This window comes from Manis pentadactyla, chromosome 8 (genome assembly GCF_030020395.1).
Source record: "Manis pentadactyla isolate mManPen7 chromosome 8, mManPen7.hap1, whole genome shotgun sequence".
Classification (NCBI taxonomy): domain Eukaryota; kingdom Metazoa; phylum Chordata; class Mammalia; order Pholidota; family Manidae; genus Manis; species Manis pentadactyla.
Window position 1 is genome coordinate 104043449 of NC_080026.1, and position 25475 is coordinate 104068923.

The following is a 25475-nucleotide window of genomic DNA, read 5'->3' on the forward strand; positions in this document are numbered from 1 at the left end:
TTAAAAGGAAAACCTAGAATTTTTTTTAAATTGCATCTGATAAAAGTTGAAGCACTCAGTTAAATTCTACCATTGCCTATTTAACTTCTAATGCTGCTAAGCAACATTGACAGATTATTATACTTCATATGTCTAGCTTTTTATAGTTTAAAAAATGGTTCCAAGTATCTTGCAATAAATTTAAAACAAATATTAGATAACTGATACTCACTTTTAGATATTAGATAACACTCACTTTATAAAAAGACATAGTCTAAGTCCATTGTTCCAGGTCAAATGTTAGAGTCTGTAAGTGAGTGATTTTGTAAGGGAATAGTATAAAATGATGAAAAGAATCCTAGGTAGGGTATCAGATGACTTGGACTCTAACCCCAGCTTCACCAACCAAACATAACAACTGACTAACTGGACAAACTAGTTAACCACTCCAGATTCTGTAAGAAAAAAGTTGGGTAAGATGAGCACAAGTCTCTTCTAGGGTCTAATACTATATGATTTTGTATCTTAATGTGCCAGACTCACTCAAATACCTGTAACTGTTGCTAGAATTATATGGCCACTTAAGTGAAGTTCTTCTATGGTGTCACTTACCTATATCTTTTATATAAAGGTACACTTGAAAAGTTTATAAAGCTGTATAGATAAGATGTTCACTGTTGCACTTTTATTACAACAAAAACTAGAAATGACTTAAACATCAATTTGTGGATGTTAGGAAATGGTTATACACTGGAATTTTATGCAGCCATTAATGAGAGAGAGATCTGTATGTACCGATAGGAAAATTTCTTAAAGCTCTATAAAGTGAAAACTGTAGGCTAACAATGCCATCCTATATAATCTCATTTTTTTTAACAGACATACATATATGTAAGTGCATTAACGAAATTCTACTTGGAAGTATAATAAGAAATGGCATAAGAGGGCATCATCATCATGAAAGGATGAGGAAGAACTTGGTTTCCATTTACACCTTTCTGTGTGGGATAAATTTTTTTCCATGTACACATATTACTATTGTTCTGAAAAAAAAATGAAAAAAAGGTTATATTTCTGTAAACAAGATAACCACTCACCTTGATTCTGTCTCCTCAAAAATAGGTTATTTGTAAATGATATAAATATTCATAACCTGTTACTGTCAGAAAACATTTGAATCAAATAAGAAATTTCTCCTGACAGTCTATGACCCATTTTGAACTTTTCCATGAACTTTCTAGAGAGCACTTAATCACTATTTGAGAATTGTCTTTTATATAGTATGAAATTCTCTTTTAGGTCTATGAATGTAGGCATATATACTTTATTTATAAAATGTATGTTTTTTCCACTTCAATTTTTTTTACGTGTATGAAGGACCTCAAAATGTCCAGAGACACATAAAAGGCAGACCAGTAGTTGCTTGTTATATGACAAGTGGAATATGGAGAAAGCATTTTTGGAGCACAAGATGTCAGAGATCTTTATGCCAGATAGAAAATGTTGACTTGAAGTAAGGTGAGCAGTCAACAAAGGTTTGTCAACCTGAAGTGTTGATGACAAGATCCTTTACAGCAAGGTTCTACCAGGTGTGCCTTTCAATGTTTTCTACCCTAAAAGCATAAATTTACAATGCAGCTCTTTAAAGGTGAGGTAGCTGTACAATACTGCAGTCTGTCTTCTCCACTAAGCTGTGAACTACCAGAGATCAGGAAAATGAGCCCCATTCACCTTTACATCATCAGGACTTGGCCATCCCAGTGTCTGTACTTGATAGTTGCCTATCTGCTAAGTATCCAGGTAATCAGTGCTGCCACAACTAGAGGGACAGTCCCATGGGAGAACACAGTAACACCTGTGGTCACTTTGTGACAGAGATCCTTCCACAAGGTTACTCTCTCTCTCCTCCTAGAAGAAGGAATGGATTACTACCTATTAATCTTCCTAGGCACCCTGTTTCCTCTTCTACTCCTCTGTACTGTAAGGACATCTCTCCCAGACCCCTCCATCAAATCAACTGAGCTTACTTAGCACAGGAGGCCAGTCACACTGGAGAGTGATGTGTATGTGATCAGGGAACTGAAAGAGCTCTTGCTTTTTTTACTTATTCTGCACATCACCTATTTGAATAACTGATTATTTGCTCACATTGCAGTCCTATAAGTAAAAATGTACTTAAGGGTGATGCATCTTGCATACTGTCCTCCAGAAAGTTTAGAGCAATTGTACAAATGTAATACACCTTCACCAATGTACTGCACCTCTGTAATTGGTGTTACTTAAAACAAAATTATGGTAATTTAATAGGGGAAAACAAAGTATTGTCATTAGTTAATTTGCATTTAAAAAAATCAAACCTTTGTTTATATTCCAAATAGCTATCCCAGTTAATCTCCATCTGACTTTTAATTTTGTTTGTAATTTTTTGAATTGTTATAAGGTCAAATATGCCAATCTTTTCCTCTGTACTTCCTTCCTTTGCTTTTACATGCTTAGAGCACCTATCGTGACTTAGTTTCTTCTGGTCTCCATTTAAAATCACCTAAACTTTTTATAACACAGTGAGTTAAAAACAAAATTCCCCTCTACATATTCTCCAAAAAAGAGATCACTTTCAAAAGCCTCTGAGCAGATAAAAGGCTGTATCTTCACCCTTCTTCCAATACTCTGACAGAGCCAAAACAGAAAACTTAGATTATCCAATTCTATGAAAAATTTTAAGTATTCTTACCTCGGCCTAAAACACAAATAGCCATTAAGTTGGATGAATAAAAAGTAGAATGGAATTTCAGTAGTTCTTGTCTTACATCAATTCCTTCTTGGGTTGGTCTAGTCTCCAGAGTGTATTTGTTACCTAAAAGGAAGAAAAACACTTCTTAGGAAAAGCAAAATATGTGGACTTTAAAGTTTTGTGATTTTTACTGACATTGCTATAAAGTGAACTTAAAAAAACATTCAAACCAGCACAATAATGATTGGTCAATGTTTAAGTGTAAGATGGATACATGGAATACAAACTAGTAACATTTTAAAATAGAGTTCTTCCTCAGGAACTTAAAGTGCTTTATAAAAATTATACGTCTTAAAATCCCTGTGAGGGAGTAGGTATTATGAGCACTTATGAGACAAAATGAGATCCACATGGCCTCCATTCACACACTAACTTTAACTTTCAATTCCCTATGTGCTCCATAATTAATCGAACAGTCACTGAGGGATCTTTTTGAAAATTGTCAAGTTACTTGTGGAAAGGAAAGTACTATTTTTGGCTGAATAATTAAATTTGTGATGAAAAATCTCACGGATATGATCTAGACTGGTAAAAATAGGATGCAATGCTATTTTTATAAGTCTCAAGTGATGTATATAGTGTACCACTATGACATCACTTACAAAATTTAATCATTCACTTAGGGTAAACTATGCATGCTAAAAGCAAATAGTCAAACTCTCTAAGTACTACCCTTTCTAATAAAAATCTTGAAATTCAGGGACTGGAGATAGAATTCTAATGTTGGGTATCTCACCAAAAATGGCATCTTGACTAGAAATATCCTAAGAGCCTAGTATAACAACTTCTTACTGCTCCTACTTACATTACTACATGGGTTCCTGTATTTAATCTGCAGAGATGAAACTATGGCAGAACAAATTGTTCATGTGTGCTTTTTTCCTTTGGAACCGTGGGATAATGGCCAACAAACTTTAGTGGAGAGAGTCCCTCTTTCACTAAACGATATCCAGACAGAGCCACCAGAGGGCGTTCTCAGACCATCTTAAGCCCCAAAGAGGCGCTACTAGGACTTGGAGCCAAGATTCATGCCCCAGAATGTTTGAATCAACAAAACCTAGTAGACGGCAAGAATCAGCCTAGCAAGTGCTCATTAACTTTCTAGACACAATCAAATGTGTCCATATTCACTAGCAGTAAGTAGCCTGCTAGTCAAGTTCCCAGGTTCTTAACTAGTCCTGCAGTTTCTCACTAAAGCAGTTTGATTCCAAATCTGCTCCATTTGGGCTCCTGAGACATCCCCTCACTCTACCTGAGTGATTCAGGTGATCTTAAAAGCAAGTGCTTATGCTGGGTAATGGTTTGAAATGGTTTGAAAGGTAAAAAGTACTGATGTGCCTCCGTTTTCTACTGAATAGAATGAAGATTCTAAAAGCCTCAATTCAAGAGGGACTGACTAGTCCTTAGGGCTTCCTTAGTCCTTTATATCCCCAAGCTCATTCCTGTCATATGTGAACTAAGAGTTCACATCAGGACACCCAAATTTGGAGACATTAAGTTTTATATCAACAGACTAGAAATATAGTGTTAGATCAAAACCATGTTTTTAGTCTAAATGTGATCTAACTTGCCTATTCACAATGTGGTCTATATTCCGGTTTCAAAAAAATCTCAAATCAAAGCTTATGAAGACCAAGATCATGGTCTCCATTCGGAACCTACAATTCTTTCAGTTTGACCAGTTCTTGATCATTCTGCTTTGATTATAATGTACCTGAATACTTTACCATTCTAATTCCTATCCTTTATTTTTAGGCCCATTTTAAAACATGGAGATAAAGCAGGAACATACCCCAAACACACTCAAACATAGATACCTAGCAAAATACTGACAATCCTATATTCAAATGAGCCAAAGGATCACAACAGAATACAGCAAAGTGAGTGAATACCAATGTTTATAAGGCAACCGTATGAATGTGAAGGAGAGAAGCCAGACACAGAAGCATACACATGGTATCATTTCATATACATACAAAGCATAAAAGCAGGCAAAACTACTCTGGGCTATTAGAAGTCAGAATAGAGGTTCCCCTTGGAAGGGTGGATAGTGACTACAAAGAGGCACAAAGAGGGCTACTGAGGGTGTGGTAATGTTCCACTTCTCAACTGGGTGCTGGTTCCATGGTGTGCTATTTATGAACATTCAGTGAGTCATACATAAATAGTATTAGTACATTCATTTAACTGATTCTTCAAGCAGCAGCAAAAATAAAATCATTAACAACAATTTATCAGAGCCACATACTTTTCTGCATATTAACTATACTTCAAAAGAAAGTTAAAAGAAAAATAGCCAAAGAAGCCACTGTCAACAGCAACCTGGTTCACCTGAAGCCCCAAACCTAATGACACCGGGTCTCTGGCCAAACTGCTAAATGGAGGGAGGCTCAATAAAATTTGTTCTGAAAAGTGGCTGTTAGCCACAAATAGATCACTATTCTATGAATGTACATATTCATTTCTTTGCTGCCTAGATGTTTTCAGACTTTCTAATACGTGAGGACAGAAGGAAACCGGTCCATCTGGGAACACAGTCCAGAATGGCAGTTCCACATCCTTAGAAGCTCCAGAAGTGGAAAGAGGAAGAGGTTCTCCACCATGACTCTCTTGGGGTCAGGACAGTCAGCTCTTAGTACACTTATGAAGAAACACTAATCCTTTTACAACAAATCCTTTAAAAGAGTTCACTAAAAGCAGAAAGACTAGCTGATGGAATTTCTTAAGTAACAGGTGAGGAAATGAAAGGAAAAGCAGGACGAAAGCACAGAACTCCATACTTAGTCCTCAGATTTCCAAGTGGCCTCTGTGACCGCCAGTGCCCTGATCTCTGGCAGGAGGTGCAGAGGACAGGCCCTGGCTCCGGTGCTGTCAGGGCTCTCATCCCATCCAGGCACAGCCTTCTACTGGGTGCATGACCTTGAACAAGATGCTCTGCTTCTCTTAGGCTCCACCTCCTACTCAGACACTGGTGGACTTACACCAAATTAGAAAAAAAATACATATAAAAAGCCTAAGACTAATTTTTAACATCCAATAAATAGAATGGCAAAAATATGAAAGGCTGATGACACCAAGTGCTGTTTAGGGATGTGGAGAGTGAGAACTCAGGACACTGCATGAGGGAGTGCAAACTCAATCAGCCACTACAGGAAACAACTTGGCAGTATCTACTGAATCTGAAGATGTACCTATCCTACTATACAGTAATTCCACTCCTGGTTATACGTACCCCGGAGAATTTTGTGTACAAAGAAACATGTATAAGAATGCTCATAGCAACACTGTTCCAGTAATAGGAAAATGGATAAATAGTGGTATATTCACTTAGTGAATTTTTTACATAGCAGCAAAAGTAAAAATGAAAAACTTATTAGAGGCACACCCACCAATATGGATGACTCCTACAAATATAAAGTATGAAAAAAACAACCGGCAGAGATTTTTTCACAAGAAAATACTATTTTGGTAAAACTTAAACTATACAACACATTGCTTACAGATAAACTATGTAAGCAACCTTTCTTTAAACAAACATGGGAATGATAGGAGCAGAGAGGAAAACGCAATTGAAGAAGTGGATATTAGAAGCTCAAGCTGTATTTATAATGATCTGTGTCTTTCAGTAGTACCTAGAGAATGATTGGGCAAATACTTTTGTACCTATCTCTTTTATGACAAATAACAAATCTGTAAAAATGTTAAAGTAACATATTACTTAATGTATATTAGGTATGGGGAGAAAGCAGAGAATAAACACAATAAACAGCATCTACTGCTGTTATGATTTGAATTGTAGGAGGGACTCCTGGTTTCTGAGTATTTCATAGAAGCCATAGCACTAAAGTAGGGAAGAAATTCAGCATGTGATCCAGATGATCTTCCTCTAACTCAAAATCCATGTGTGGAGAACAACGTGACTAAGGCTGGGATAACAAATACTTCAGTCTCTAGACACGTACTGTCCTAATTTAGTGCTGATTCAGTTGGGTCATTTACATCAAATTAAAATGCTGCTACCGAATTCTGAATCCTACCTTTCTGGCTCTGCCACCTTTAAAGCGAGCTCCAGCAGGGACTGAGGACATCAGGGTGGCTGACCCACGGGGGGCCCTTCCACTCTGGGCCTGTTGGGAGGCAGTGGGAGAGTCAGGGTTTCTTGTCCTGACTCTATCAAGTACTAATTAAGCAACCTTGAAAGAGTCTCCAAATATCTCCAAAGGATCATTTATTATATCTGTAAAATAGGGGTAAAAAATGGTTGCATGCCCAGCTGTTAAGAGCAAGGGCTCAATCCCTGGCTCCTCTGTGTCCCAGCTGTGAGACTGGTAAAAACTGGTAAACGAAGGCAAGTTTCTTAACCTCTCTAAGCCCCAGTTTCCTTATTTGTAAGTAAGAATAATAAGAGATCCAACCTCACAGGATTGTTGTGAGGATCAAATGAATAATCCGTGTTAAGGCTCAGCATACCATCTGTCAAACAGTAGTTACTTAATATTAACTTGGGCTGCTGTGGAGTTTACAAAAAGTGATGATGGATATGAACAGGGTTTTGTAAACTGTAAAGCTCAGTAAATGCTATTTTATACTTTTACTGTGACAACTACTTTAAATTCTATTTTTTAAAAAGCTTATAAACTCAGTACTAATATATATGAATGCTGATTTTCAAGGAAATAAAATTCATTTTCCTGAGAAATTTTGAAGGCAGTCATGCATTTCTTATACTCTGCAGGAAGAACTGAATTTCAAGTTTTAGAAAGCTGTTTTAGAAATTAGAGCTGTCTCCAACTGATGACTGGTAAGGTTCCCAGGGAAAGGTCAACTTGATGGAACAATGACAATCTTAAATGTTCTCTGAAACGCAAGGATTGTGAAGGTTGTGATAATGTACCTACAGTGAGTTACCTGGAATTATTACAAACTTTTTTTTAAAGGCTCTTCTTACTATAGCAATTTTCTAAAAACCCCAGAAGAGACTAAAGTCTTTCAAGACATATTAATTTTCCTATAAAATTTAAAAGGGCAATTCTCCTGTAGCTGGGTAAGTACATGCAAGCACAATATGTAAGCTTTGGGGTCGAAGTAAAACTTCTTAAATGCTGTACTAAAGCACTTATACACTTGTACAGTCCTAGTTTTCAGCAAATTTCTAGTTTTCCATAGACACATATACTAGCAAGGAAAAAGAAGAAAAGACAATAGCAACATCCATGGAAAAACTTAGGGAATAATAAGACTAAGTGGCTGAAACGTGTCAAATATTTTTATATCCATGAGTCTATCATGGTACTAAAAATACAAAACAGTCATCATTCAAGGATGCTATGGAACCAATTCATTATTTTGAAAACTGGTAAATGAAGGAAATGCTCAAGCATTTGCTCTGTCTTTCCTATAACATCTATACCACTGGGTAGTCAAATAGTAGAAAAGAAGATGTTCTTTTTATAGCAGTATTCAAGCTAATCAATGAGAACGAAAACAGAATTAGAATTAGAGGGGTGATGCATTGGCGACGAATGGTTGCAACATCATAAATAGAGAGACAACTAGACATTATGCCCAACGGAAGAACTCATCACTACCTATAAAGTCTTGCCAAAAATATTCAAACATGAATCTGATCCAGATTCTATATCCAACTGCCAATTTGCAGAAATATGGAGGACAGAGGAGTATGTTAGCCTACATTATTGGGGACGCAACCAGAAAAATCTAGGGTTATGAAAACCAGAGGATTCTTCAATAAATAAATTTCAGAGGGGTAAGTGGAGGGAACAGAGAGAGAGATAAAGGATGAACCTATAGATTAAAAGATAGTTAAAAGACATGTCAATCCTTACATGGATCCTAATTCAAATAAACTTTTAAAAATTATGATTTTTATAAGACAACTAGAAATGGAGCACTAACTGGGTATCTGATGGCATTAACAAAAATGGTATTTTTGTTATGTTTTTAAAACATATCTTTTAGAGATAAATATTGAAGTATAAGTATTTGTGAGTGAAATATGATGTCTAGGACCTCTTCAAAATAATACAAAGGAGAGAATAGGAATGTGCATCAGACATGTCTGGCCAGGGGCAGAGTGATGCAAACATGGGGTTCATTACAGTATTTTTGTCTACTTTTGTATGTTTTAAATTCTTCACTGAAAAGGTGGAGGGAGGGCAGGTAGAAAGAAAAAGTAAATGCTTAACTTTTATCAGGGTCTGATTCTGTGTGTCATTATCATCATCTCAAGATCAGGAGTCATTCAACTACCTTCAGGTTCATATTCCAAAATATTTTTTTGGCTTTAATCCATTTCCCTACTTTGTTCCTTCCTAACTGTCCTATGCAAAAGCACCCTTTGTTATAGTCAAACTATTAACTCATGATCTCCCAAAGACACTGGGCTTACTCCTTGGTCTTTCCTTCTTATCACGGTTTTGGGGGGGTCAAGCTAACATTATCTCAAAGAACACAGGCTTTGAGTTTTACTGCCTTGCTATCAAATCCCATAACTACACACACTTCTGCTACTAGCCTTCCTCCCTCCTCGCTGGATCCCTCACAAGCTATGGAACTTGGGTCTAACTATTCTCTCTCAGTACTCGTTTTGGCATCCGTCAAAGGGAATGATGAAGTTTCAGTATTGTGGTGAAGGTTATGCAAATCATATTAGGTAGAATACCAAACCCAGTGTGTGGCACTTAATACTCACACAATAAATAGCTGCTTTTCCTTTTCCTCTTGAATGGTTCTTCCTTCCTTCTGCCTAAGAAAATCCTACCTACCCTTCAGGAGAATTCAATTTGAAACTCCTCTGAGATCCTGGAGAATTCAATTCTAGGCAACCCCAAAGCGGACAGAATAGAATAGTAGTTAAAAGTGCCATATCTGGGTTCAGATGCTGGTTTCAGTACTTAAAAGCTGTGTGATCCCAAGCAATTTAATTACCTTCTCTTAAATCTTAGTCTACTCATTTATAAGATGGAAATAGTAAGAGCACATACCTACTGGGATTGTGTGAGAATTAAATTAAATAATCCAGACAAAAGTACAGCATTCAGTACAAATTAGCAAGGAGGAAGAAGAGATAATGATCCTGGAGAATCATATCTGAGATTATACGCCAGTGAAAAAATCCTGATTTGCTTGCCTATCCAACTCACTATAAATACCTTCAGTGCAGAAACACTGGTTACGCTTCTTTGCATTTTGTAATGCCCTTAACATATAGGGGGGACTAAAAAAAATTATCTGTCAACTGGGAGAGAAAGAGATAATAATCTGGGTCACTTGTAACACCCTACACAGATTCTCATAATCCATGGCACATGCCACCAGTATACTAGACTAGAATAAATAACAAGAAAAATGCCAACCACACCTAACACAGCACTGCCCTCTGTTTCCAGGTACCCTCCCACTTTGCCTTTCCTCCCACTCATATACCAGGGAGTGCCAATTGTGCTTCCCTCACCCACTCCGTGACTTCCTTCTTTTATTTCCTTCCCAGCTGACTGAACCCAGTTGCTCCCACAGTCTCTGTGGGGTTATGTTTAGAGAAACAGCTCACTAAAGAATAACCAGAACTAAACTTTTCCCTTTCCTTTTCCAAACTACTTAAAAAAATTCCACTGCTCCTGCTTTATGCCAGGGAGGTGAAAAAAAAAAAAAGGGGAAAATGAGCAGAGAAAGAACATCCAAGTTATCAAGAATTATGGGACTAAAACTAAATGATAAACGAAAGGGAAAAGCCAATGTGGACACCAACCATGGGTTCAGTTTAAAAAGACAAAGAGAACATTTCTCAAATAACATAACGTCCTACAGTCAGTTCACCACACCCACTGGGTCTTCAAGTAGCTCTTGGCGGCCACCTCGCTCTTCATGGCAAAGTTTTGATGTCTCTCACAGCCACCAGTCAGCTATGATATTGTTATTATTAAGGCTACTATCATTTACTGAACATTATTATGGCCAGACTTTTTGCTAACCACTTCACATGTACAACCTCATTTAATCCTCACATCAACCTGACACGGAAGGAAACTGAGGCTTACAGAAGTTAAGAAACTTGCCCACAGTCTCTCAGCTGGCCAGTGGCAGAGCAGATATTCAAACTGCCCAACTTCAAAGACCAAAGTTTAAATCACCCAGGAGTATGCTAATGGAGGTGGGATTCCTGGCTGAAATCTGAAGCTAGAAAATGTCATAGTGGGATTCAATGAAGACTTTTGTAGGGAGACAGATATAGCATAGAGCGACCATGGAAACAACTCTGAAACAAAGTAAGTGACTCAAAAGAGAAAAATTCTTGCCAGATGTCAGCTTCAGAGTGTGGGAACTCTGCACAGGGAACCCAAGACACAAGAAGGAGGACAGCAATTCAAGGGCTTGTCCCACTTGGTTACAGAAATGTTTGCGGAACCGGATGCTTAGTAAGACGGGACAGGTAACCTACAGGTTTCTTTTGACACAAACACACTTGAGTAGTAAACACACAAACAATCCTTGCACACGTAAGTATACTTTCTCTTGTTTATCTTTAAGTGTCTCTCTGTCTTTAATTTTCCTATTTTTGTTAGATAAATGGGTACAAGTAATTCAATTTTTCTTTTAATTTTAAAATTTTGAAATATTTAAAATATTTAAAACATGTACATCATTAACACTTATGTACTCACCACCCAGTTTTATCCCTCTCCACATCTTGTGATACTTGCTGTAAGTCATCTTCCTCTCAGTAATTAAATATCAGGGGCAGAGCTAACATCTTCTCCCTCCCTCTCTCTCCCACCCTGTCCGAGGGACACTAAAGAGAATTCTGCATTTAATAATTCTTGGACATACTTTATATTACATACATATATAGACATTGATAATATGCAATACTCATTTGCCTGTCTTCAAATTTTATAGAAAGCTACCAAACAAAACATATTCTGCAACTTGCATTTTGTTCAAAATACTTCGCTCTTTACCTAGTTTTAAACAAGAGTTCATTTCTAGCAAACTTATTTTAACTGCTGTAGAATATTCCACTGTATGAACAGAACAAAATGTACTATTTTATTCAACTGCTGACAGACATTTAAGTCATTTCCTATTTATCATTAGTTCAAAAAATACTTCATGAACATTCCTCTATATGTTCCCTGTGCACAACTGCTAGAGTTATTTCTCTAGGGTATTCGTCAAAAAATGGATTCCCTGGGTCAAAGAGCATGGGCATCACTCCCCTTTTAAAGATATTGTCAAATTGCTTTACAAAGTGGTTGGACCAATCCATTTTCCTACCAACAGCATATGATTTTCCATTTTTCTACATCCTCACCAACACAAAACTCAGTTTTGTCTGACTTTCAATGGATTGGTGTGAAATCACTACCTCACTATTATTTTATATTTTCCTGATTACCAATTTCAGCATCTTTCTTTTGCTTACTGGCCATTCAAATATCCTTTCTGTCAACTCCATATTCATATCCTTTGCCCAGTTCTCAAGTGAGTGGTTTTATATATATTTTTCTTTGGTATCATTAATCTGCAATTACATGAGGAATATGATGTTAACTAGACTCCCCCCATCACCAAGATCCCCCACATAACCCATTGCAGGCAGTCACTGTCCATCAGCGTAGTAAGATGCTATAGAACCACAACCTTTCTTCTGTGCTGTACAGCCTTCCCTGAGCCCACCCCCACATTATGCATGCTAATCATAAAGCCCCCCCCCCGTTCTTCCCCACCCCCTGCCATCCCTCCCTTCACACCCATCCTCCCCACTCCCTTTCCCTTTGGTAACTGTTAGTCCATTCTTGGGTTCTGTGAGTCTGCTGCTGTTTTGCTCCTTCAGTTTTTGCTTTGTTCTTATATTCCACAGATGAATGAAATCATTTGATACCTGTCTTTCTCCGCCTGGCTAATTTCACTGAGCATAATACCCTCTAGCTCCACCCATGTTGTTGCAAATGGTAGGATTTCTTTTCTTCTTATGGCTGAATAACATTCCATTGTACATATGTACCACATCTTCTTTATTCATTCATCTACTGATGGACACTTAGGTTGCTTCCATTTCTTGGCTATTGTAAACAGTGCTCTGATAAACATAGGGATGCATATGTCTTTTTCAAACTGGGCTCTGCATTCTTAGGGTAAATTCCTAGGTCAAATGATATTTCTATTTTGAGTTTTTTGAGGAATCTCCATACTGCTTTCCACAATGGCTTAACTAATTAACATTCCCACCAGCAGTGGAGGAGGGTTCCCCTTTCCCCACATCCTCGTCAACATTTGTTGTTTGTCTTTAGCATGGTGGCGATCCTCACTGGTGTGAGGTGATATCTCACTGTGGTTATAATTTGCATTTCTCTGATGACTAGTGATGTGAAGCATCTTTTCATGTGTCTGTTGGCCATCTGAATTTCTTCTTTGGAGAACTGTCTGTTCAGTTACTCTGACCTTTTTTTTTTTTAGCATCATTATTCTACAATTACATGAGGAACATTATACTCACTAGACTCCCCCCATCACCACGTCCCCCCGACAAACCCCATTACAGTCACTGTCAATCAGCATAGTAAGATGCTGTAGAATCACTATTTCTCTTCTCTGTGTTGCACAGCCCTCCCCGTGCCACCCCCACATTATATATGCTTACAGTAATACGTCCTTTCTTCGCCGCCCCCCCTTATCCCTCCCTTCCCACCCATCCTCACTAGTCCCCTTCCCTTTGGTAACTGCTGTTCCATTATTGGGTTCTGTGAGTCTACTGCTGTTTTGCTCCTTCAATTTTTTCATTGATCTTATACTCCACATATGAGTGAAATCATTTGGTACTTGTCTTTCTCCGCCTGGCTTATTTCACTGAGCATAATACCCTCTAGCTTCATCCATGCTGTTGTAAAAATGGTAGAATTTGTTTTCTTCTTACGGCTGAATAACATTTCATTGTGTATATGTACCACATCTTTTTTATCCATTCATCTACTGATGGACACTTAGGTTGCTTCCATTTCTTGGCTATTGTAAATAGTGCTGCGATAAACATAGGGGTGCATATGTCTTTTTCAAGCTCGGCTGCTGCATTCTTAGGGTAAATTCTTGGAAGTGGAATTCCTGGGTCAAATAGTATTTCTTTTTGAGCTTTTTGAGGAACCTCCATACTGCTTTCCACAATGGCTGAACTAATTTACATTCCCACCACCAGTGTAGGAGGATCCCCTTTCTCCACAACCTCACCAACATTTGTTGTTGTTGGTCTTTTGGATGGTGGCAATCATTACTGTTGTGAGGTGATATCTCATTGTGGTTTTAATTTGCATTTCCCTGATGACTAGCAACGTGGGGCATCTTTTCATGTGTCTGTTGGCCATCTGAATTTCTTCTTTGGAGAAGTGTCTGTTCAGATCCTCTGCCCATTTTTTAATTGGCTTACTTGCTTTTTGTTTGTCAAGATGCATGAGCTCTTTATATATTTTGGATGTCACGACTTTATCAGATCTGTCATTTATGAATATATTCTCCCATACTGTAGGATACCTTTTTGTTCTATTGATGGTGTCCTCTGCTGTACAGAAGCTTTTCATCTTGATATAGTCCCACTTGTTCGTTTTTTGCTTTTGTTTCCCTTGCCCGGGGAGATATGCTCATGAAGAAGTCACTCATGTTTATGTCCAAGAGATTTTTGCCTATGTTTTTTTTTTAAGAGTATTATGGTTTCATGACTTACATTCAGGTCTTTGATCCACTTCGAATTTACCTTTGTATATGTGGTTACACAGTGATCCAGTTTCATTCTCTTACATGCAGCTGTCCAGTTTTGCCAGCACCAGCTGTTGAAGAGGCTGTCATTTCCCCATTGTATGTCCATAGTTCCTTTATCATATATTAATTGACTGTATATGTTTCATTAATATCTGGAGTCTCTATTCTGTTCCATTGGTCTGTGGGTCTGTTCTTGTGCCAGTACAAAATTGTCTTGATTACTGTGGCTTTGTAGTACAGCTTGAAGTTGGGAAGCAAGATGCTCTCTGCTTTATTCTTCCTCCTCAGGATTGCTTTGGCTATTCAGGGTCTTTGGTGGTTCCATATGAATTTTTAACTATTTGTTCCAGTTTGTTGAAGAATGCTGTTGGTAATTTGAAAGGGATTGCATTGAATCTGTAGATTGCTTTAGGCAGGATGGCCATTTTGACAATATTAATTTTTCCTTGTGAAGAGAATGGAATGAGTTTCCATTTGTTAGTGTCCTCTTTAATTTCTCTTAAGAGTGTCTTGTAGTTTTCAGGGTATATGTCTTTCACTTCTTGGTTAGGTTTATTCTTAAGTATTTTATTCTTTTTGATGCAATTGTGAATGGAACTGTTTTCCTGATTTCTCCTTCTGTTAGTTCATCGTTAGTGTGCAGGAAAGCAACAGATTTCTGGGTATTAATTTTGTATCCTGCAACGTTGCTGAATTCAGATATTAGTTCTAGTAGTTTTGGAATGGAGTCTTAGGGTTTTTTATGTACAATATCATCTCATCTGGAAATAGTGACAGTTTGACTTCTTCTTTACCAATATGGATGCCTTGTATTTCTTTGTTTTGTCTGATTGCAGTGGCTCGGACCTCCAGTACTATGTTGAATAACAGTGGGGAGAGTGGGCATCCCTGTCTTGTTCCCAATCTTAGAGGAAAAGCTTTCAGCTTCTCACTGTTAAGTATGATACTGGCTGTGGGTTTGTCGTTATCTGGCCTTTATTATGTTGAGGCATTTGCTCTGTATACCCATTTTGTTGAGAGTTTTTATCATGAATGGATGTTGAATTTTGTTGATGCTTTTACAGCGTCAATGGAAATGTTCATGTGGTTTTTGTCCTTTTTGTTAATGTGGTGGATGATGTTGACAGATTTTCGAATGTTGTACCATCCTTGCATCCCTGAGATGAATCCAACTTGGTCATAGTGTATGATCCTCTTGATGTATTTTTGAATTCGGTTTGCTAACATTTTCTTGAGTATTTTTGCATCTATGTTCATCAGGGATATTGGCCTGTAATTTTCTTTTTACATGGGGTCGTTGCCTAGTTTTGGTATTAGAGTGATGCTGGCTTCATAGAATGAGTTTGGAAGTACTCCCTCCTCTTCTATTTTTTGGAAAACTTTAAGGAGAAGGGGTATTATGTCTTCTCTGTATGTCTGATAAAATTCAGCGGTGAATCAATCTGGCCCAGGGGTTTTGTTCTTGGGTAGTTTTTTGATTACCGATTCAATTTCTTTGCTGGTAATTGGTCTGTTTAGATTTTCTGTTTGTTCCTTGGTCAGTCTTGGAAGGTTCTATGTTTCTAGGAAGTTGTCCATTTCTTCTACGTTTTCCAGCTTGTTAGCATATAGATTTTCATAGTATTCTCTAATAATTTTTTGTATTTCTGTGGGGTCCGTCGTAATTTTTCCTTTCTCTCTTCTGATTCTGTTGATGTGTGTAGATTCTCTTTTTCTCTTAGTAAGTCTGGCTAGGGGCTTATCTATTTTGTTTATTTTTTCAAAGAATCAGCTCTTGGTTTCATTGATTTTTTTCTATTGTTTTATTCTCAATTTCACTTATTTCTTCTCTGGTCTTTATTATGTCCCTCCTTCTGCTGACTTTAGGCCTCACTTGTTCTAATTTTTCCAGTTTCAATAATTGTGACTTTAGACTATTCATTTTGGATTGTTCTTCCTTCTTTAAATAGGCATGGATTGCTATATACTTTCCTCTTAGAACTGCCTTCGCTGCATCCCACAGAAGTTGGGGCTTTATGCTGTCATCGTCATTTGTCTCCATATACTGCTTGATCTCTTTTAATTTGGTCATTGGTCCACTGATTATTTAGGAGCATGTTGTTAAGCCTCTATGTGTTTGTGAGCCTTTTTGTTTTCTTTGTAGAATTTACTTCTAGTTTTATTCCTTTGTGGTCTGAGAAGTTGGTTGTTAGAATTTCAATCTTTTTGAATTTACTAAGGCTTTCTTTGTGCCCTAGTATGTGGAGTATATGGTCTATTCTGGAGAATGTTCCATGTGCACTTGAGAAGAATGCGTATCCTGCTGCATTTGTGTGTAGAGTTCTGTAGATGTCTGTTAAGTGCATCTGTTCTAGGGTGTTGTTCAGTGCCTCTGTGTCCTTACTTATTTTCTGTCTGGTGGATCAGTCCTTTGGAGTGAGTGGTGTATTGAAGTCTCCTAGAACGAATGCATTGCATTCTATTTCCTCCTTTAGTTCTGTTAGTATTTGTTTCACATATGTTGGTGCTCCTGTACTATGTGCATATGTATTTATAATGGTTATATCCTCTTGTTGGACTGAGCCCTTTATCATTATGTAATGTCCTTCTTTATCTCTTGTTACTTTCTTTGTTTTGAAGTCTATTTTGTCTGATACAAGTACTGTAACACCTGCTTTTTTCTCCGTTGTTTGCATGAAATATCTTTTTCTATCCCTTCATTTTTAGTCTGTGCATGTCTTTGGGTTTGAGGTGAATCTCTTGTAAGCAGCATATAGATGGGTCTTGCTTTTTTATCCATTCTGTTACTGTGTGTCTTTTGATTGGTGCATTCAGACTGTTTACATTTAGAGTGATTATTGAAAGATATGTACTTATTGCCATTGCAGGCTTTAGATTCGTGGTTACCAAAGATTCAAGGGTAGCTTCTTTACTATCTAGCCGGCTAACTTAATTCTCTTATTAAGCTATTATGAACACAGTCTGATGATTTTTTATTTCTCTTCCTTCTTAGTCCTCCTCCTCCTCCATTCTTTATATGTTAGGTGTTTTATTCTGTACTCTTTTGTGTTTCCTTTGACTGCTTTTGTGAGTAGTTGATTTTATTTTTTGACTTTAGTTAGTATTTGGTTGGTCTGCTTTCTTTGCTGTGATTTTATTTTCTCTGTTGATGTCTTTTTTTTTAGTCTTAGGAGTGCTTTCATCTAGAGCAGTCCCTTTAAAATATCCTGTAGAGGTGATTTGTCAGAGGCAAATTCCCTCAACATTTGTTTGTCTGGGAATTGTTTAATCCCTCCTTCATATTCAAATGATAATCGTGCTGGATACAGTATTCTTGGTTCAAGGCCCTTCTGTTTCATTGCATTAAATATATCATGCCTTTCTCTTCTGGCCTGTAAGGTTTCCGTTGAGAAGTCTGATCATTGCCTGATGGGTTTTCCTTTGTAGGTGACCTTTTTTCTCTCTCTGGCTGCCTTTAATACTCTGTCCTTTTTATTGATCTTTGCCGTTTTAATTATTATGTGTCTTGGTGTTGTTCTCCTTGGGTCCCTTGTGTTGGGAGTTCTGTGGGCCTCCGTGGTCTGAGAGACTATTTCTTCTCCCAGTTTGGGGACGTTTTCAGCAATTATTTCTTCAAATACACTTTCTACCCCTTTTTCTCTCTCTTCTTCTTCTGGTACCCCTATAATGCAGATATTGTTCCATTTGCATTAGTCACACAGTTCTCTTAATATTCTTTCATTCCTGGAGATCCTTTTATCTCTCTCTGCCTCAGCTTTTCTGTATTCCTGTTCTCTGATTTCCATTCCATCAACGGCCTCTTGCACCTCATCCTGTCTGCTCTTAAGTCCATCCAGAGATTGTTTTATTTCTGTATTCTTCCTCCCTACTTGCTCCCTTAGCTCTTGCATATTTCTTGGCAGGTCCATCAGCATGGTTATGACCTTTACTTTGAGTTCTTTTTCAGGAAGATTGGTTAAATCTATCTCCCCAGGTCCTCTCTCGGGGGCTGTCTCAGTAATTCTGGACTGGACCAAATTCTTGTGCCTTTTCATGGAGACAGAGGTAGGTGTAGGCAGGTAACACGTGTGTCAGCTGGGAGAACAAAGTCCTTTCCTGTTTGCTAGTTGCCTTGCCCTTCTCTGCTGCCTGTGTTGGTTACCCGCACTCCTGGAGCAGCCTTTGGATTAATCCCCTAAGCTGCCATGGGCAGGGTCGCCATCAGGGTAACCCAGAGCCCTGCAGGGAGTGGCAGGTGCACTGGGTGTGCTCTCCTGCAAGAGTGGTGCCCCTTCGCATCTTGCCCCGGTTTCTTCTGCCTGCGCCAGGCAGCTGCGCGCCGGCAGCAGCCTTTGGATCTGGCCCGGACGACTACACGCAGGGAGGAGATTCTGCGCAGCTACTGGGGGCATGGCCACTCTCAGGCTGCTCGACTGCCACTGCAGGGTTGCGCAGTCGCTCCTGGACTGCTCCGCCACTGCCCCAGGCGTGTGCAGCCACTCTCTGCCTACTGGGCCGCTGTGTCGGGGCCGCTGTGTTGGAGGAATGACTGGCAGGCTGCTTATCACCATGAGGGGCTTCAGAGCTGAGCTGCCACCCAGGGGGTTAGGGCGCCTGGAGTTCCCTGGGATTCCCAGCTGCTGGGCTGTGTGTGCCGTGATGCTTCTGTCCAGCTGATAGGTTCCTGTCCCTTTAAGACTTTCAAAAAGCACTCGCTTTTCTTTTGTTCCAGGGGAGCTGGTTGCGGGGATCTGCACGCAGATTTTCCTCTTTCGCAAACCATGCAGTGTGCGCCTGCACTCCCAGTGTGGATTACTAGAGCTGGTTGTTTAGCAGTCCTGGGCTTTCACTCCCTCTCCTCTCCGACTCCTTTCCTCCTGCTAAGGAGCTGGGGTGGGGGGAGACTTTGGGTCCCGCCGGGCCGCGGCTTGTATCTTACCACCTTCATGACATGCTGAGTTCTCGCTCATGTAGATGTAGCCTGGCTGTTGTACTGTATCCACTGGTCTCTGTTTTAAGAATAGTTGTATCTGTTGTATTTTCAAAAATATACATGGTTTTGGGAGGTGATTTCCACTACCCTACTCACGCTGCCATCTTGGCTCCTCCTCTGGTTTAATCTTTTACCTATTTACTTATACAGGCTTTTACCTGTTACAGGTTTTCCAAATATCCTCACCAGGTATGCAGGTTGTATTTTGTTTTTGTGTGTCTACTGAACAGAAGTTTGAAATTTTAATGAAGTCAAATTTATATTTAAATCTATGATTTATCTTTATCTGTAAAAGATACAGTTTGTGCTTTGTGTCCTTAAGAACACCCTTAAGATGAAAAAAATTCTCCTATATTTCCCCCTAAAAGTTGTAAAGTTTTCTTTCCATAATTAAGTTAAATTGACCTGAAATTCATTTTTGTGCATAGTAAGACAAGCATCTAATTCTACTTATTTCTACATATAGATAACTAATTGTCCCTGCAGCAGTTATTGAAAGGTCCATCCTTTCCTCACTCATTGTAATGTGCCTCTGTCTTATGTCATGTTTCCATATATTTGTGGATATGTTTCCAGGGTCTATAATCTGTTCTACTATCATCTCCTGTAAACTTGTACCAATTCTACTACTATTAGTAGAATTTTGTAACGTCTTGGTATCTGGCAGAAGTAGTACCTTCTTTGTAGTCTTTGAAATTATCTTAGCTATTCTTGGTTACTCTTTCTTATTAATTTTATAATCAGATTTTCAAGTTTCTCAAAAAAAAAAAACCTCCTAGGACTTTCAGTTTTGCCTGACTTTCAGTCGTTGCCAACCTGATAGGTGTGAATTTAGATAAATCTGTAATGAATTTAGATAAATTTGAGGTGAATTTACATCTGTGTGATACTGAGTTTCCCCATTCATGAACATGGTTGATACCACTTACCCAGGTATCCATTATATATTTCTTACACATCTTTTGAATAAACCTATTTTTATATTGTAAATGAAATAATTTTTCCTATGGCATTTTTCTAATTGATTATTATTGATAAAAGAATGTAATTTTAGTGTGGTTCTCATCTTCTCGCAACATTGTTAAATTATCTTATTTTTAATGGTTGATCTAAATATTTTCTTAGATATGTTTATGCAGACACATCATACATATGTAAGTTTTCATTTGCTTCCTTTTTACCTCTTACATATCACAATTTTTATTTGACTAATTGTGACAATTATACAATAAGCTGAACAAAAAAGTGATTACAGGGTATTCTTTTTTTGTCTTTCATTTTAAATCCTTTGGAAACATCACCATTAGTCAAGATGTTTGACATATGTTTTTATCAGCTTATGAATTTTTTGTTGCTTCTGCTCATGAATGAGTGCCAAGTTTTATTAAATGGCTTTTCTGAGTCTACTGAAATGACAGTTTGTCACTTTGGATTAAACTATGGGCTGGGATCCATTCAACTGTAATGAAATAAATGTAATGTATTGGCAGAAGAGAATTTTTTTTAAAGCAACAGAGGGTAACAGACTACATCCCAAGATGTAATACATTGTCTGGTAAAACTTTCATTTTAGCTGCTTACACAAACACACATACATGTGCTCTGAATTGGTAAGATCAAAATGTGCTTCTTACTATTGGTTGTATATAAAAAGTTTAAAAACCACTGACCTATACTATTTTTGAAGCATGAAAAACCTCTGTAAAAGACATTTTAAGATTTTCTTAAAAATAAGTAACACAATGCTTCATTTTTTGTTCACTCAAAAATACCCAGCTTTTCCTGATACTATTATTTAAATAGCATCACTGTTATTATTTAATAATATTTTTATAATATCTTAAATATTATTATTAAAATAGTTAATAATAATCCCTTGATGGATGAAATGGCCCACATTCACAGAAACACCTGAAGTCATTCAGAAATAACAGAAGTAAATTAAGCATGAATTTCTGACAAGGAATCTTCTTTAAGGATCACTTTTGCAAAATTTTATACATGTAATTTTTAGGGCAAGGGCATGCAGCTTTCATATTTTCAAATATGGTCACATAACTGTGACCTTAAAAATGGACAGAACCTCTGCTCCAAAAAATTCAATGTTGATACTTCTAAAGTCAGAAGGCAACTTGGCATTTGTGTTACTTATATCACATTTTCTGCACTGAGTCTGTCTCACTCACTTCTCAGCTGGTTATATTAACTCATATTAGTTGCCTAGCCTTGTCAGTGGTTATAAAAACAAACATGCCCTCAAACCCCAGCCATATATATATGATCATTCAATGTTCCCCTGCCCAGCACTCTTGAAACCTTCCTCTGGGACATTTTAAGACTGTCCATTGCTTGTGACCAGAAGTAACACTCCTTACTTTATTCACTGGTTTAAGATTATGTTGATTATGATTTGTCACCAGTGAGGCTACTTAAAAGAAGGTAACTCCCAAAAAGAAGCTCTGACATGTTCTGCACAATAGCAGAACTGCTGGTATAAGCATTTAACCTACCACAGGAACGACTTTAAGGACAACAATCATATGGATGGAATGATTTTGAAATGTGATTTTTAAAACTCACATTCCCTTTATACACCATGCGTACTGTTCTCCAAGCAAGCCACTTTTCAAACAATTCAGTTTTACACAGACATTTTAGGCATCCCAGTATTTCTCGTAGCAATGATGCTGATACTGAGTGACAAGTATGATAAATCTAAAGAATATAATACTAACTGCCCTAAATGGCAATCTTTAAAAACTCCTTCTAATTCTGTAAACTATGCTAGTTTCCTGGCTGCTTTGGATATATTAGAATACTATCCAAACTGAAAGAAATCTGTCTTTGTAGTCTGAAAAAAAAGTTTCCATAATTAACTTTTATAATAAGCATACATTACACTAAATCTATTCTTCTCATGCAATTTATAATCCCAAAGCAGTATTTTAAAATCATAGCAACCTCTTAACAATTACATCTGGTGAGTGGGATTGTCAGAAGTGGGTGAAGAAAAGGGAGGCTATTTGTTTTTGCTTTTTTTCTTTACTTTAATTTCGTACTCTTTAAATAAACATCTACCTTTTAATGAAAAATTCAGTAAAGAAAAAGGGTACAATTATAAAATAAAAAATCTCCACATTTATTTTATTTTATTCCCCGTCATCCCCACCTCTAATCTCCTTCCAGGGCTTGTGGCACTCAGAGCAGGGACCTTGTGTGTCTTCGGTATGCTCTGTCTCCCACAGAGCCACTGCACAGCAAATGCTATGCATCTGTATGAACAGAGATCGGAGGTAAGGGGAGCAGAAGGATTCAACAAGCCTTGAAGGGAAGGTTAAAAGAAGGAACTTCTATTTGGAAGGTAGACTTCAGAATAAAAGGATCTATTATCTTCTCTCTTTGAAATGCTGGTTAATATCTATTTATAATTAACTGCTCTGCTCCTTAAACATTTAGACCCCTATTTGAAAGGGATGGCTAGAATAACCCTCTAGGGAGCTAAACAATTGCTTAAGTTAACCCTTTTATTACAATTTGAGAATATTATCCTGAGTGTTAGGTATAAAGCCCAATGCCGAAGGCCCAACTCTTGTTTGACACCCTTCTTTTAAAACTGCTAGTCGCCTATGAGAGGGATTATAATCACTGCATTCTTATTTTTTCTAAACTCTGAATTCAATTCTATACCTTGTTATCCAATTAACTTGCTTCATATTTGATTACTCTTCTCAGTAACCTATCAATTTCTCCATTAAGCTCATACACCTAAACTTTAGCCTCATCTTAGGTCACAAGACACAAAATAAAGGTGCCTACACAGGGACCAGGCAGACAGTGTAAGTGTAGGGGCATGGTTTAAGAAATAATAGGGAGATATAATGATCTAAAGGACCACTTCTAAGCTTCATACTGTGAACTTATAAAGAAGAGGGTAGGTAGGAATGCGTAGTTCTGAAATCGTCTATCCTGAACTGTAAAATACAATACTGCGCAAAGACGGCATGGGTTTAAATGAGGTCATGGAGAACTAATACATGAAAGCCACTGTTGACAAACCTGTCCCAAATTTGCTGAAAGGGTGTCTGGGATCTCCTGTAGCTTTTTCCAGCTGAAAGAGTCTCCAGGCATCATTCATCACATTCTTCTCATGTTCTGAGTCAACTGCATTCACCTCTCTGTCTTTGCAACTCTCATCAAACAAGGGGCACAGGAAAAATTGTGCAAACCTAAGGGTGTGAAACACAATTAACAATTCAAAAGCTGTTATTTTGAGAGTGGCCTTTTAAAAATATGCTTGAAACTTAACACATAGGAAATATGAATTCTACTCAATCAGGAACAACTACCATTGCTACAAAGAAAAAAGGAATGTAAAGTAAGTTCTCGGTGACAGAAGAAAAATACCATACCAGACACATGTAAACCTAGAGAAGCCGATCTATCCCTGAAAACTTAACATCTCCAATTCTTAACCAATTTCCATGTGTATTTTTCCCTGCCACCAATTTCCTGACACTAGCTGAGTGCCCTACAATTCAACTCAATTTTGACACATCTACCTGGAAATAAACTCAGATCCCACAGGTTAAGGGCCTAGTCCTACAAGACTGACCCCTAACTTCTACTTCAGAAGCGAATCACAACCCCAGGTTGTCACCGTGGCTTCTAATCAACAGGCTATAGACCGGAGGTTCCTCGGGCCTCTTTCTCCTGAGTTCAATTAATTTACTAGAACAGCTCACAGGACTCAGAAACATTTCACTTACTAGAGCACAGGTTTATTATAGGATATAATTCAGGAACAGCCAAATGGAAGAGATGCAAAGGACAAGGTATGTGGGAAGGGCCTCAGGGGCCACTCGCCCCAAATCTCCATGTGTTCACTGACCTGGCAGCTCTCCGAATCCTGCCCTTTTAGGATTTTAGGGAGGCTCATTACATAAACATGAAGATTAAGTAACAGGCCACTTGCTGACTGGACTCAATATCCAGCTCCTTTCCCCTCCTCAAAAGTCTGGGAGTGGGGCCCAAATCCCGGCAACCAGCTCCTGTCCTCAGGTTACCTAGGGCCATCCCCCAGGGCAAGTCATTAACACAACAAGACACGTTAGTGTGTCTCATCACTTAGGAAATTCCCAGCATTTTAGGACCTATGGACCAGGACCAGAGACAGAGAGACCAAGTTATCTATTTCTTATTATGAGTCAAAATACCACACCACCAAAAGTCAAGGCAGACTTATGGAGACAGAACCAATCTATTGAAGACCTATAATTTTGCATGTCTGTGAAAATCCCTGTTATATATGGCTAATTCTCAAACAAAAGGAGAAGGTAAGTGATAGTTCTTAGGCAAATAAACCTTAAATTTACAGTTTTAGCTGTAATTTCACTAACACTCAGGCATTTCAGACAAACGATGTGACCTACTTTTAAAAGGTTCAATTTGAATATTTTTTCTTCTTATGGAGGAAAACAAACGTTAGTGGAAAAAAATAATGGAGTGAAAAAACACAGCAGTTTGACTAGGACATAATGATAGGCTTTATGAATTATTAAGAGAATTTTAAAATTTAATAAGCAGTGATTCAACAAATAACATGGCATGTAACTCTAACATAAGTAACCAAAATGTTTTTCTTGAGGCTGTTCTTTAGTAGCAGTATCAAAGTTTAACTAAGACAGCTTTAGTTAATAAATTAACCCTCCTACAACAGGTTGCAACTTAAATCACGATTTTATATAGTAATTCTTCTTAAGAAACTTTAGACCCCATCTTACAAAATCAAGATCCAGAATTCAGATGCAGTCAAGGGCAGAGGCTCTGTTTGAATGAGACTTACATTCTGTGGGCCTAGGACTCCTGGGTCTATCAATCAACATCTCAGCAACTGCACTTCACAGTCCAGCTGTCATGGAGGCTGTTACCATTACTTGACATTTACTTAAAGAACACAGTAAATATGAT

General features: G+C 37.9%; 1 protein-coding gene across 4 annotated transcripts in view; it reads right to left on the bottom strand.

Moving 5' to 3' along the window:
* Positions 1-25475, bottom strand: part of IDE (insulin degrading enzyme) — a 125243-nt gene that overhangs the window by 57625 nt on the left and 42143 nt on the right. For all 4 annotated transcript variants that reach the window (XM_036921942.2, XM_036921848.2, XM_036922112.2 and 1 more), the window contains exons 4-5: positions 23565-23734; positions 2711-2833 (exon numbers count right to left, since the gene is read on the bottom strand). In XM_036921942.2, the coding sequence (XP_036777837.1) occupies positions 2711-2833; positions 23565-23734 (293 nt within the window). The remainder of the gene's footprint in view (positions 1-2710; positions 2834-23564; positions 23735-25475) is intronic.